Here is a 15,477-nt window from a genome sequence, read left to right as displayed (position 1 = left end):
TCCACTCTTCCTCTTCACTCCTTTTCTCTCTTCTCAACCCCTCAGGGCACGACTGGAAGAGCTGAGGATGTTTCTGGAAAATGAGACTTGGGAACTGTGCCCGGTCAAGTCTAACTTTAACATCTCCCAGCTCCATGTGAGTAAGAATTATATCAGCGAGGCGAGAGAGGGACGCACAGCAGCATTCATTTATTCTTCACTGTCACTCATCGCACACCCCCACCACTGTGGCATTTGCATACAGATATGAAACACAGGGTATCCTGCTGAATGAATTCTGTGTGTATGTGGGTGGATGGGGGTGTGTGTGTGTGTGTGTGTGTGTGTGTGTGCACAAGTGTGTCACCCTGTGTATGAACACAGCAGCGGGAAAGTTGATTGCACATTATTTAACAGAGAAGAAGATAAATTGGCTGTTGTCCCATGCGGCGTGTATGTTAAGAGTGTTTTATCCCCACAGCAATAGTTAAAAATACAACCTTGAGTATCGGAGCCTAATGTGGATCACGCACAATCCAAACCAAATATTGCACTGATCTCATGGATTTATATAAAACCAACTCAAGGAAAAGATCTTTGTGCTCGCAACATGTTCAGCTCCCTTCACCTTCACCACTTCACCTGAAATGTAGAGAGAGATAAATGGAGTTAATACACGGTCTGATGTTTCATTTTCATCATATTTTTCCCTTCATGCTTCATGCAACACATGCCAAAGAATCTCCATAATAAACCCACTGACATGACAATTTTTGTACGTCTACAACGCTGGATGGTAAACAGTGTGCATCATCAGCTAACTTAACCAAACGTGAACCTGAATCCGCCTCTTGTGTGTATCTGTGCTGTCCTCTCCAATCCAGGAGTTTAAGTTCATGGGCCAGTGTCGCTCTCCGTCCGTCTCCCCGAGCAGACAGCCCGCGTCCTCAGCCAGCCCGGCTCAGGAGGAGCTGTCTCTGTTCCAGCAGTACCTTCGGGAGGGAAACCCCTTTGAGATGCACACTGAGCACAGAGAGGAGGAGACAGAGGATGTGCTGGCATCTAACGGGGTAAGTGGCAAGGAAGGGCAGTTGCACAAATGCTGCCAGTTGAAGCCTAATTAATCATTTGGAATGACTTGTGATTGTGTGGAATGTGTGTTGCCAAAGCAGTTTGTATTTAGACATGAAACACGGCAGTCACACAGGATGAGTATTACTCTGATCTTAATGTGATCTTAATCCCATGCAAATCTGCCATGTCCGTAAGGGCCCAAGTAATACTCGTCCCATGTGAACGGGGCTGTATATGCTCATTTACTGTCTATCATATGGACGGTATTGTCTCTCCTTATGTGGACTGTGTGCAGATCATAAGTGCTCATTCAGTCAAGTTGTCAGATGCGCCTACTTACATAAGTATGTCTAATTAACAAGACTACCTGTTGAGGTGTGTCACCAAAGGAGTTCATAAAGAGACAATTTGATTAATTGAGACATAATCATTGTAGGTCATTAAGTGGGTTACAGCAGCCCTCAAGTAGTCAACAGCAGGGCCATAACAAACTTTTATTAACGGAGTAGAGCCAGCAGCGCAGCACCTGCCGTGAATATGGCAACTCTTTGATGCATTGTCTGAAGTGCAATATGAGCTGCAGATACAAATAAACAGCAAATGAAACCCGTGGGTAGATCCAACAGCAGGACAAATAATAAACTTAAGGGTAGAGCAGTATGTAATAAAGAAGCATCTTTGTCATTTTTCTATGGATTTTTAGGTCCTCATCCATCAGGATTCAGTATTTTTCCCCAGCAAAGCCATACTCCTTAGTATCCCACTCTCCAACACTGGAATCCTTTTTATTTTTTAGAAGCACATTTTCTACTCTCTGTTTTCTGTTAAATATAAATGGGCAGCGCTTCACCTTAAAAGAGATTTTTTTACTACCATTCACTCATGCTGGTAGTCTATGATGTCCAGAAAAACTACTCGACCTGGCACTTGAGCACCATACATAATTGACAGAGAAGGGAAATCATTATTCTCCGTCTTTGAGAGCCTGTGGGACTGTACATCTATCAGAAGGCCTCACGCAACTGCGTCTTCAAACCCAGAAGAAAGCAGCCTAGCTTGATTTGGGGAGTTAGCCTCTTGTCTTGTTCAACAACTGAGAGCAAGCGCTTCTGCTTGCCTGACAAACCAGCCAAACAGTGGCTACTGTTGCTTTTCTAGTCTGGATTCACCCATTCACACACGTACGGCGGAGAAGCCACCTGCTCATTATGAGCATCATCCATTCACACACACACACTCACACACCATTGACACGGCATCAGGAACAGTTCGGCGTTCAATTTCTTGGCCAAGGACACTTCGACATGCAGACTGCCGAGGCCAGGGATCGCGACGGCTCTGCCTCCTGAGCCGCAGCCGCCCTGTGCTCCTCCTTTGACTGGTACAGAGTCTGAAATCAGTTAGCTGTTCCTTCGAGGCTTATTTGTTGAACGAAACGGTATTTCTCTTGAAGAATAGAGAAGAAAAGAATAGAGATTACACAGGGGCCCCGAGACATCACCCGCTTTTTTTTTTTTTTTTCTAATATGTCAATATATTTTCCTTTCAGGCTCAACATCAAAAGCAATATTACACTATCTAACATACTAGGCTTACAGGAGCCCTAGCTCGGCTTGCTCTTGAGCTTGTAATCCTCTCTATATGGCTGTTGTGTTGCCTGAGCTTGCAGTTAAGGACAAAGAAAATATTGTCTTCCGTCGGAGCTTTAACCGAACTTTATTTTCCTCCTTAGACCATCTGGTAGAAAAAGATGGAGACATTACACTTTGTTTTCAATTACATGTTAGATGATTGAATCAGTTGGTTTTACACTGTTGTCTTCTTCAGTCGACAGTATTGTATTTCCTGTTACCGTAAAACCTTTATGAAGCGTGTTTGAATCTCCTGACACAATTTTTTTTTCCACTCTTGTCTTCCACATCTCTTTTACTCCCTTCATCTGCGCCCTTTGACCGTCATCCCCCGTGACTTCCGTCTGATCTCCCTCTTCCCTCTCTCTGAAGTATGAGTCAGACGAGCTGGAGAAGAGTGTGTATCAAGATTACGACAGCGACAGCGACGTCCCGGAGGAGCTTAAGCAGGACTATGTTGACGAGCAGACGGGTGATGCCCCCCTCAAGAGGTCAGTTCCAAGTCAAGTTGTTTTAGACCACCCTGAGGACGTCCAGCTCCATTGTATATGCCGTCATCCATGGTTTCTACCTTCTAGCTATTTAAAATGTATGAAACTAAGTGAACATAAAAAGACAAAGAAACCTCAAAGAAAGAAACTCATGTTAATCAGACACAAAATAAAATATGTCCTTGAATCGTTTTTAAGGTGCTTCTAAAAGGATGTGAAGTCATGCATTATGCCACTTTTTATACATTTAGCGCTGATCATTTCAGCACACTTATGCCGAAGCGCCCTAAGTAAGCAGAAAGCTTGTGTAAAGCTTTTTCGCCATCCATGAAAAATTCTCTTTTTTCTCCTCCTCCGCCTACGTGATTGGTGACTATTCAAAGATTTAGTCGCTGTTTGATAAAGGCAGAGGCAATCATGCGCTCCTCTGCCCCTTGTGTAAAAGGACTCATTTTCATTTGAAAGAGAAATTTGAATGCACTTGAGGAAAGTTTTGTATCTTGTTTATTATATTATCAGGGATTTCCTCTAATTAATGCAGTTGCCATCTTAGCACGCTGGAGCTGTAATTAGGGCCACGGGGCAAGCCACGAGCACTACTGCCTACAGCAAAGCTGTAGACAGTAGTGCTCGGGGCGAAGCCCCGAGCACTATTGTTATCCTGCGTGTTTTTTCTTATTAGGGCCACGGGGCAAGCCACGAGCACTACTGCCTACAGCAAAGCTGTAGACAGTAGTGCTCGGGGCGAAGCCCCGAGCACTATTGTTATCCTGCGTGTTTTTTCTTATTAGGGCCACGGGGCAAGCCACGAGCACTACTGCCTACAGCAAAGCTGTAGACAGTAGTGCTCGGGGCGAAGCCCCGAGCACTATTGTTATCCTGCGTGTTTTTTCTTCTTCTTCTTCTTCTTATTATTATTATTCTTCCTCTTCCGTGTCAAATTTCGGACCGCTACTCCTCCTACAGTTTTGGGAGCACCCACGCAAAAGTTATATCAAAACGTGCGTCTCGATCGGGATCGGCGTGCTATTATTTTTGGGAAATTTATCGCAGTTTTTCGCGACGTAAGTCGCGAAAAACTGCGATAAATTTCCCATAAGAAATGAATGGGAGGCGGTAAAAATTGTCGCACTTCTTCTACTGGCTACTGCTCCGGCATACTTTCACCTAGAGACTCCATTTAAACTTTAAATTGTAGACACAAGTCTTGTCTGTTGGTGTATTAAGCCACGTTTTGATAACTCATGTAGTTTTTGAATAATCCCTCATCAATGACCATGAGCGTTTTTGGAGAAATTCTCAGATTTCAATGGGTGTGTATTGCGTGGACAGTTAGAGGCTAGAGTGGGTGACATCATCGCTAGAGTGGGAGAGAGCCGATTAAAAACGTCTGGATTTTTGCTCTTTCCACGCTCCTCCCGGCCACAGTTTACACTCTACAGGCATGACTTTTTCCACAGTTGTAGACAAACTTGTCCTCTCTCTCACAATGTGCTCGAAAAATCTGTGAGACTTACAGAATTTGAATTAGCAGCCTCTAAGCGCGGCCACGTCTGTCTCTGCTCTCCATGCACTCCAATACAAAGATTTTCGGAGAGAGCAGAAAGGAGCCCCGTTTTCAACTCGCGACTGTGTCCACAAAATATTCTGTAGAAACACAAAATTACACCAAATCGTTCAGGAAGTCCTCAAGGCGCTCACGGTGTCTTTGTTTTTCTGATAGGAGCTACCGTTCTCTCAGGAGAAGCCCAAATGTGAGAGGAGTGCAGAGGCAGAAAATCGCTCGTTTTCTCCGCTTTTCTGTCGCCCCTGTCTGTCTGCCCTTATCGTCATGGGCAACCAGCTCAAGTTGCCGTGACAACCTCTGAGCCTAAGTACTCAGAGTGGCAGAGAGCCTTTTTTTAACTCCAGATTTTCTGTCTTTCCAGGCTCCTCCCGGCCACAGTTTACACACTACAGGCATGATTTTTTCCACAGTTGCAGACAAACTTGTCCTCTCTCTCACAATGTGCTGGAAAAATGTGTGAGACTTACAGAATTTGAATTAGAGGCCTCTAAGCCCGGCCATGTCTGTCTTTGTCTCTTTTTCTCTCTCTGAGTGCATGTGTGCCTGAGTGCTTAGAGGGGGCGTGTGTGTGCGTGCGCAGCTGGGTCTCATAGAGCATGATTGGGAGGGGCTCTGAAGTTGCTGTGGCAACCTCTGAGGCTCAGTACCTCTGTGAGCACTTCTCTCTCATGCTCCCTCACACACAATGAGCCATAATGGGCATATAATGTAATGTATATGTACGCGGTCGGGCAGTAGACCCCGTGGCCCTTTCAAAATTTCCCGCAGGGAAATTGTCTAGTTATTATTCTTCCTCTTCCGTGTCAAATTTCGATTCGCTACTCCTCCTACAGTTTTGGGAGCAGCCACGCAAATGATATATCAAAACGTGCGTCTCGATCGGGATCGGCGTGCTATTACTTTTCTTGGATTTATCGCAGTTTTTCGCGACGTAAGTCGCGAAAAACTGCGATAAATTTTCCATAAGAAATGAATGGGAGGTGGTAAAAATTGTCGCACTTTTTCAACTGGCTACTGCTCCGGCATGCTTTCACCTAGAGACTCCATTTAAACTTTAAAGTGTAGACACAAGTCTTGTCTATTGCTGTATTAAGCCACGTTTTGATAACTCATGTAGTTTTTGAATAATCCCTCATCAATGACCATGAGCGTTTTTGGAGAAATTCTCAGATTTCAATGGGTGTGTATTGCGCGGACAGTTAGAGGCTAGAGTGGGTGACATCATCGCTAGAGTGGGAGAGAGCCGATTAAAAACGACTAGGTTTTTGCTCTTTCCACGCTCCTCCCGGCCACAGTTTACACTCTACAGGCATGATTTTTTCCACAGTTGTAGACAAACTTGTCCTCTCTCTCACAATGTGCTCGAAAAGTCTGTGAGACAAACAGAATTTGAATTAGCAGCCTCTAAGCGCGGCCACGTCTGTCTCTGCTCTCCATGCACTCCAATACAAAGATTTTCGGAGAGAAGCAGAAAGGAGCCCCGTTTTCAACTCGCGACTGTGTCCACAATATTTGCTGTAGAAACACAAAATTACACCAAATCGTTCAGGAAGTCCTCAAGGCGCCCACGGTGTTTTTGTTTTTCTGATAGGAGCTTCCGTTCTCTCAGGAGAAGCCCAAATGTGAGAGGAGTGCAGAGGCAGAAAATCTCTCGTTTTCTCCGCTTTTCTGTCGCCCCTCTCTGTCTGCCCCTATCGTCATGGGCAACCAAGCCAAATTGCCATGACAACCACTGAGCCTCAGTGGCAGAGAGCCTGAAAAAAAGTCTAGATTTTTGCTCTTTCCACGCTCCTCCCGGCCACAGTTTACACACTACAGGCATGATTTTTTCCACAGTTGTAGACAAACTTGTCCTCTCTCTCACAATGTGCTGGAAAAATGTGTGAGACTTACAGAATTTGAATTAGACGCCTCTAAGCCCGGCCACTGTCTCTTTTTCTCTCTCTGAGTGCATGTGTGCCTGAGTGCTGAGAGGGGGCGTGTGTGTGTGCGTGCGCAGCTGTGTCTCATAGAGCATGATTGGGAGGGGCTCTGGAGTTGCTGTGGCAACCTCTGAGGCTCAGTACCTCTGTGAGCACTTCTCTCTCATGCTCCCACATGGAAATAAACAGACATATGGGCATATAATGTAATGTATATGTACGCGGTCGGGCAGTAGACCCCGTGGCCCTTTCAAAATTTCCCGCAGGGAAATTGTCTAGTTATTCTTCCTCTTCCGTGTCAAATTTCGATTCGCTACTCCTCCTACAGTTTTGGGAGCACCCACGCAAATGATATATCAAAACGTGCGTCTCAATCGGGATCGGCGTGCTATTACTTTTCTTGGATTTATCGCAGTTTTTCGCGACGTAAGTCGCGAAAAACTGCGATAAATTTCCCATAAGAAATGAATGGGAGGCGGTAAAAATTGTCGCACTTTTTCTACTGGCTACTGCTCCGGCATACTTTCACCTAGAGACTCCATTTAAACTTTAAATTGTAGACACAAGTCTTGTCTATTGCTGTATTAAGCCACGTTTTGATAACTCATGTAGTTTTTGAATAATCCCTCATCAATGACCATGAGCGTTTTTGGAGAAATTCTCAGATTTCAATGGGTGTGTATTGCGCGGACAGTTAGAGGCTAGAGTGGGTGACATCATCGCTAGAGTGGGAGAGAGCCGAAAAAAACGCCTAGATTTTTGCTCTTTCCACGCTCCTCCTGGCCACAGTTTACGCTCTACAGGCGTGATTTTTTCCACAGTTGTAGACAAACTTGTCCTCTCTCTCACAATGTGCTCAAAAAATCTGTGAGACTTACAGAATTTGAGTTAGCAGCCTCTAAGCGCGGCCACGTCTGTCTCTGCTCCCTATTCACTCCAATACAAAGATTTTCTGAGAGAAGCAGAAAGGAGCCCCGTTTTCAACTCGCGACTGTGTCCACAATATTTGCTGTAGAAACACAAAATTACACCAAATCGTTCAGGAAGTACTCAAGGCGCTCACGGTGTCTTTGTTTTTCTGATAGGAGCTACCGTTTTCTCAGGAGAAGCCCAAACGTGAGAGGAGTGCAGAGGCAGAAAATGGCTCGTTTTCTCCGCGTTTCTGTCTGCCCCTGTCTGTCTGCCCCTGTCGTCAACGGCAACCGGCTTAAGTTGCCATGACAACCTCTGAGCCTAAGTACTCAGAGTGGCAGAGAGCCTTTTTTTAACTCCTGATTTTCTGTCTTTCCAGGCTCCTCCCGGCCACAGTTTACACACTACAGGCATGATTTTTTCCACAGTTGCAGACAAACTTGTCCTCTCTCTCACAATGTGCTGGAAAAATGTGTGAGACTTACAGAATTTGAATTAGAGGCCTCTAAGCCCGACCATGTCTGTCTGTGTCTCTTTTTCTCTCTCTGAGTGCATGTGTGCCTGAGTGCTGAGAGGGGGCGTGTGTGTGCGTGCGCAGCTGGGTCTCATAGAGCATGATTGGGAGGGGCTCAGAAGTTGCTGTGGCAACCTCTGAGGCTCAGTACCTCTGTGAGCACTTCTCTCTCATGCTCCCACACAGACACAAACTCTCATATGGGCATATAATGTAATGTATATGTACGCGGTCGGGCAGTAGACCCCGTGGCCCTTTCAAAATTTCCCGCAGGGAAATTGTCTAGTTATTGATGTCTTCCTCTCAAAGAGATGCATAATAGCTACATACATTTTGATACAGCATGATGGATTTTTGAATTTTCTAACACCCCTGGTTCAGTTTATAGTGTTTTTGTCAGTAAACACTGTGTGTGTGTAGTGGACTGAATTATTAAGAAGCAAGGATTGTGCATGTATGTGTGTGTTTTGTGCGTATCTGAGACCTGACATCGGATTTTACGTTGGATTTGCACGGGTAACAACACAATAACATTACTTATTCAGGAGCTCCTCATTACAGAAGCATTTTTATAATCATCATTTCCTGTCACGTATTGCACAATGAGTTATTAATAAGTTTGCACTCAGCGTTGAGTCTCATTATTTCACAGGTCTGACACGCCTGATATTTTTTGCTTTAGCTTTCACCACATTCGATTTCCTGCTTCCCATGTGTGTTAACCTGACATTAGCCTATAGTCACTAAAATGCTAATTTATCATTCTTATAAGCAGGAAGCACCAACGGTTAATTATTGAATGGGGCGCATGGTCACATCCAGAAATTAGACAGCCCATGTAATGATTGGCTGGCTAATATGGCTCAATGATCAGTCAGGTGTGTGGTGCTCCAGGATCACCAGTTCAGAGACTCCACCAGCGGGGTCCTTCTGTGTCCCTTGTATTGTGCAATGGGTTCTGATTGATCAATTACAAGCCTCTGACCCGCACTAAGGTTTTGAACCTGGCCGATCATTGCTGAGGATTAGTGATGTTAACATATATTACTAAGCCTCTCCTTCTTCTCATGACTCTGCCCCGCTGTCTGTCTCCGTCGCCCCACCTCCCGCACGCATCAGCGTGTCCCGAGAGACCATCAGAAGCAAGAAAAAGTCCGACTACAACCTACATAAGACCAATGCCCCGATCCTCACCAACACCACCCTCAACGTCATCCGTCTTGTCGGTGAGTCCTGCAAATGCACACACACACACTCACGCACACACACACACACCTCTACCACTTACCTCTCCCTCTGAGAGCAGCCCAGACTCAGCCACAGTGGGTGTCCTCTTTGGCCTGCTGAGATTTCCATTTATTCACAGATGAGGCCCTCAGCTCGGCACACTCGGTGTCTGCTGCTACCTGTGTGACTGAGCTGCACTAATAATGGTTAGCCCTGGCCCTGAGCTCTGACCTTTCATTTCCCAAGAGGTGCTTTCACGTCTCTTTGACGTGGCTATGAAGACACCGTGGCCCTCCCTTGGCAAAGCGTGACCTTTGGCAATGTGACCCCGGTGATGTGATTTTCATGTGTGAAAAGGAATTAGACGTGGCAGTTATCTCTCCTGTGTGGGTTGTATGGCTGAATACATCCTCTGCCAGAGGAAATGGATTCATGTAGTAACCCCGTCGCTGATACAGATCTGCCGTTATTCACATTTCAAACTCTCCAAGTTCCCACCACTTGTTTCCATTTAAACGGTTTGTCCCTTTTGTGTTCATACTTGAAAACTTTCCTGCGCATACTGGACCAAATAGAATCATTGTTTCTTTTTATTTTGTCTTGTTTTTTCACACAATTGGTAATATTGATTTCAAGCCGTTTGGCAAAATGGAGTGAAAAGCCAAAGTTTGATTCCACGCAATCGCTTCTAATTCAGTCTCTGCAGCTCTCTGATGGAGTTAGATTGCTCCCTGAGTTCTTGTTGCAGAATTCAAGAGAGAGGGTGTGAAAAATGAGAGTGAGAAAGAAATAGTGCTGTCTCAGTGGTGAGGCCGGCTAGATTGAGTTTATTTCTTCTTTTCTTTTCTCCATTCATCAGTTCTGAGTCAGTGGTAACCTTGTTACACCCCTATACCTCTGTACTCATTGCTTTTATTACCTTGCTGCTAAATTAAATCTTTGCCCTCAAGTGTATGCAAATGCAATGTGTTCCTGCTGACGTTCTTCCCAATAGCAGGTGGTTCCACCTTGATTAACTTACTGTAGTTTAACGCTTTTAATTTCCTGCAAGACGTACTTAAGAACAAAACCATTTAATTCATTGTACTGGGCTGAAAAAACCAGGATCACATAAAGCTTGTCTGTCATGTCCACACAGGGAAGTACATGCAGATGATGAACATCCTGAAGCCGATCGCCTTCGATGTCATCCACTGCGTGTCGCAGCTCTTCGACTACTACCTGTACGCTGTCTACACCTTCTTTGGACGCAATGACATGGTACAGTATTTTTTTTTTCATGGCTTAGCGACTGTTTGATTACACACTGTATGTTTATGTTGAAAAGCAGTAAGTGAAGCACAGACAGATTACATACATCACTTACAAATAGTATGTTTGACTTGACTCTAGATGTTGGAAGGAAGAAAACATGGCTGCACTGGCCTCTTTAGCCTGAAAGGTCTTGTGTACGTGCAGCTAGCTGGAACATAGCGTAGCACTAATGTCCAATGTTACATCACTGCTGCACAGATTTGCAGCAGAGCCTTGTGACTGAATCTGTTTTTGGTATTTCTGTTATGTCTAATGTCAGTGTCAGTTTTTACATATATAACATGTCTCCACTTTCACCATCCTGAAAAATCGACTTTTCACCTTGAAATTCTAACCTTTAAACAGCACAGCGGCACATCCTGATGAGCTCACGGCCGTCAGGACACCGTGCGTGGGCTTACATAAGAAACGGTTGGGTGCTTTGGTGGCCTTGAGGTTCACTGTGCCAACAATCAGCCATAACATCCCCGATTTGAGTCTTGTCATTCCCCATCTCTCTCTCCACCCTCATTTCCTGTCATCTTTTTCCTGTCATTTAAAAAAACCCTCCACAAACGAAGAACAGTAGAGACAGCCGTTTCGACGTGCATCATAACATGCAGGTGTATTGTCATCCCTTACATAGCTACTGAAAATAAAGAAGTTAGTTATACCCCACAAGTAATCAGGAGTTTTGTTTCTTTTTCCATCACAATGCTGCAGTTAGACAATATTACCTCTGCAGCTTTGACAGAACTGCCTTGATTTATTTCTAAAGATTGAATTCTGAATGATTTATGTTTATCAGATGATATACAGGGAAATGAGGAATAAGCACAGCTTCCACTTTGCACATTGCTGTCCTTCTCAGTGAAGATTTCAGCTGAACGATAGGCTACAGTCCGCGAGCCCCGTCTCCCCCACTCCATCGAAGACCATCATGTCATTTATACTGTGGCTCACAAAGAAAGAAAACAGCATTTGTGTCTGTATCACCCTCGGGGAAGTGGTAATGATAGCAACAAAATGACTTCTGTCCCGTCGAGGTGGAAGAGATAAAGAGGTTGAAAGCTCCACGGGGGCCGCTTTGGTACACATTATTGGCGTGTTTATGTGTGCGTGTGTGTGTGTGTGTGTCTGTAATGGGAGAGGTGACACATAGGTTGTGAGTTGTCATCTTGCCAAGCGGTTGCTTTCAGTCTGACCACTGTAAGTCCATGTACAGTATGTGAGTGTGTTTCTGTCCCATTCTCTGTCTTCATGCCTTTATTCACATCACTCTTTCGCTGTATCTTAAACTCTGTTCCTTCTGTACACACATACTCAATCCGGCTCCTCTTTTGTGCCAAACAGTATCCTTAACCGTATACATTCTGCTCCTTTCGCATAGCATCGCTTGTCTTTCATCCCTTCTGCTGTTTTCCTCTAATTACTCCCATGCCACTCCTGATCTGTCTGTCTGCATCTCTCTTAAACTCCCGCTTTCTCTTTTTCCACTAGTCCTCATTAAGTGTAATTTCACAAACCCACCCATTTCATGTCTGGTGTCGCTCAAAGAGGCACCTACAGGAAAATGCAAATGTGCCCATGAATCTTTAAAAAGCTTCTGGAAATTGCTATGCACATATGCTGGTGTTTTGACCTAGGCTCTGCTCTCTTTATTCCACTGGAATCAAGATGGAGCTACTTGACTCCTTCACTTGAAGAGTAATGGGTGGCATTAATATTCAAAATGGTAAATACCCCATTATCTGAGTATATTGGCCCTGTAAAGCCAAGCTGCACTATTGACTCTGTCGCGCGTATGCTAAAGATGCATTATGTGCTGTGCTCATGGATTCTCCATCCCCATTAATAACCGGGCTTTTCTGCGAGCTGGAGCTCAGAGAGGCAGATTTACAAACAGTTTTTTTGGAAAAGTGATTAATGTTTCAGAAGTATGGAAAGCTGTGCCCCATGGGAATAACCTGGACGCTTCACTCAAGTGTCTGTTCTGAGACAGAAGGGGGATTTAGCAAGAAAAAGAGAGTAAGACAGAGAGAAGATAAAGATTGAAGACTGTGTCAATCTGTCCTCGCAGTGCGATGGCAGAAAGAAGGGAGGAGCGAGGCGGGCTGGCAAAGCAAAGAAGTAGGAAAGATGTGAGACAGAGCTGCACAGAGAGAGAGCAGATCAGGAAAGTATCTCTATGCAAACAAACTCTGGCAATTTCTTTCTATCTTCTTTCAGACAGTAGTGAAGCAGGCTGAATCAGACTCTAATCCAAGATGGCAGATGTTCACTGGCAGCCAGGGCGTCTTAAAGTTGGGCTTTTCTCCTGTAACACAAGGCTGTTTCAAGTAAATGGGTGCTCCAGTAATTTGGTGTTGGGCTTCCCTAAAGAGAAACAGATTTTGAAAAATGAACCAACTTTTAGTTTGTAGTATGAGTCCAAATGGGCCAAAAATGCTTTCCTTTATTAGACTCTCAGTGCATCGTGCATGCAAAGCCGTTTCTCAAGTTTTTAATATAAGCCTCCTTGCGGTCGTTTTCAGTTTCAAGCCCAGGGCGAGGTAACCCTGATGACATCAGCAGGGTTATTTATTTCAAAACTTGGAAATGTGCCTTTAGATACACAGCAGACATTTTACAACTGTTTTCAGAGGCGGTTCAGTTCTAATCATGATGAGTTAACTGAGATTTGTGTGCATCTCATCTGTACAGTGCACAGTAAGTGGACTTCTGCATGTCACCTGTAGTGTTGTGGTGAACTAAACAGCTTTTGTATTGTTTCCTTTTCTTTTTTTATACCCACACTGTGTGAGATGCATTTAGATGAGTGAGGCCCCATTTATACCAAAGCTATCAAGAGCTAATTTGGAAGCTTCTAAAAATAGTCAACCAAACTTTAAAGCTTTAAAGCACGTTTGAAGGCGACGATCAGGAAGCTTTGAACTCGTTGCTGTTTGAGCCTCTAAAACACAGGCAATAAGGACCGACGCGCCACTGACACTTAATTATCAAACATCACCGGCCTTTGGGTCCCATCAGAGAGATGTGAAAGGGACGTTGTTGAACTGGAAGTGTGATCCACTTTCAGAACAAGTGCACGTTGATGTGCGGTCACAAAGTAGGAAGCTGTAATGCATCCTGTTAATAAGCTTCAGCAATGACTGGATATTTCCTTACCGCGCCTCGCTTACCTGCAGCTTCTGATTAGTTTCTTAAATTAAAAACCATTTAAATGTGAGTAATTTCACCTGTTACGTCCATGAATCTAATTCTGTTTGCTTGCTTCTTTCTTTATGCTGTTTTATTTTTTTTTATTCAATTTTGCTTCTTGTTTTTTTCCTTCTGCTGTCTGTTCCTCATCCATAGCCTGTCCCAAGCCCGTCTTTGCCAGCTCACGGTGGCAGAGAGGCGGGCGCTGTGAGGGTGGTGGGCCCTGCTTGCTTGGTAAGAGTAGATCTGTGGACTAACACGCAAAGGTTGTCCCCGCCTTGCGAGTCCGAAACACTAGTCAGCTCTCGTTGTGGTGTGGCTGGTTTGAAGCCCTTATGGTGTGGGCGACATCAAGCACATCTGAAAGCGATTTCAGAAGTATTTCGATGTTTGCTGTTGCTTTCACGCTCTCCACCCTTCTCCTTTACCTGTCGTCTGTCATCTACTGTAGCTGATGTGATTTCTGATGTCAGTTCCTCCTCCTTTTTTTGGATTGTAGTTGACTTACTAGAAGCTAAAGTATAGATTCTCTCGTCTCTGGGTACGTGAGATGAGAGCAGATGCTGCTCTGTGTGTGTGTGTGTGTGTGTGTGCGCGCGCTCGCACGCTTTCTTTCACACTCTGCTGAAGTGTGTGTTCTTTGAGAGGAAAATGTTGGTGCAGACTCTTAACTGTGACTGTATATGTGTGTATTCTACAGTATGAGTCATCGGGTCTGGGCCTTATCAGCAGCAGACTGAGAACCACACTGAACCGGATCCAGGAGAGTCTCATTGACATGGTAAGGCTGCTTCTGTCCTCCTCTACTCTCTGTCTCCCTTTCTCTTCCACTCGCACTTTTTCTCTTTCTTTCCCTTTAACCACCGCTCGTTACCTCGTTGCCTGTCTCATCCCCTGACACAAACATGCTCCCTCCACTCCACCCGCTCCATCCTTATGTGCGTCTCCTCTTTATGCCTCTGTATTTTCGGCCCATCCACTATCTCCTATCCATCCCGACCAGATGCGTGCCCACAGCCCGCGTTGCCACAAAATGCATTATGGGTCATCATTATCTGGCCACTGGTCACTCACATGTACACACACCTCCCTCTGTTTAAGTGGCCATGCTGGGGTGGATGTGTGTGTTATTCCATTAGCCTCAATTACTCCTCCCTTCTGTACTACGGAGTGACAATTAGCCTGGTGCAGTCCACACTCTCTACACTCTCGTCTGATAGCGTATCTGTCTACGGTCTGTCTGCTCCGTTACACGATGATACAAGTGTCATCTCTCACTCCTGCCTTTCATCTGTCTCTGCACCAGACAGACTTTTTGGCTTGTGCTCTAAGAAGCCACACTTGGACTTTAATCTGGCACTAATCTGCATTGCCACTGAGGTTTTGCTCTCCTGTGGGCAAAATATGAAATTTTGTTGATGTTTCGGGAGGAAAAAAACAACGAGTTGTGTCCCTTGAGTCTAATTATGGTGGAAGTGTGAGTGACTGGCTCACTGAACTCATATTTTAGTGATTCTGCTTTGAATTCAAATGTGGATACTCAACTTTTATTAATTTAAAAATGTCATTTGCATGTGTCTGTTTCGTACGTTATTACTCAGAAGTGTCGAGTTCTGAAGCCGTGGAAACCAAACATTAGCTTAGCTTTTATTTCAGACAAACATAA

At 44.8% G+C, this 15,477-nt stretch overlaps 1 protein-coding gene across 1 annotated transcript in view; it reads left to right on the top strand.

The window, feature by feature from the left end:
• The window catches only part of vps50 (VPS50 subunit of EARP/GARPII complex), a 96,074-nt gene that overhangs the window by 55,262 nt on the left and 25,335 nt on the right, over positions 1-15,477 (top strand). Inside the window, exons 17-22 of the mRNA XM_076754342.1 lie at positions 46-136; positions 864-1,049; positions 3,057-3,175; positions 9,210-9,316; positions 10,456-10,577; positions 14,512-14,592. Of these exons, the coding sequence (XP_076610457.1) occupies positions 46-136; positions 864-1,049; positions 3,057-3,175; positions 9,210-9,316; positions 10,456-10,577; positions 14,512-14,592 (706 nt within the window). The remainder of the gene's footprint in view (positions 1-45; positions 137-863; positions 1,050-3,056; positions 3,176-9,209; positions 9,317-10,455; positions 10,578-14,511; positions 14,593-15,477) is intronic.

The sequence above is a fragment of the Chaetodon auriga genome, chromosome 17, assembly GCF_051107435.1.
Source record: "Chaetodon auriga isolate fChaAug3 chromosome 17, fChaAug3.hap1, whole genome shotgun sequence".
NCBI lineage: Eukaryota > Metazoa > Chordata > Actinopteri > Chaetodontiformes > Chaetodontidae > Chaetodon > Chaetodon auriga.
Note: the sequence above shows the minus strand (reverse complement) of the source record. Positions and strands in the feature narration are given on the sequence as shown.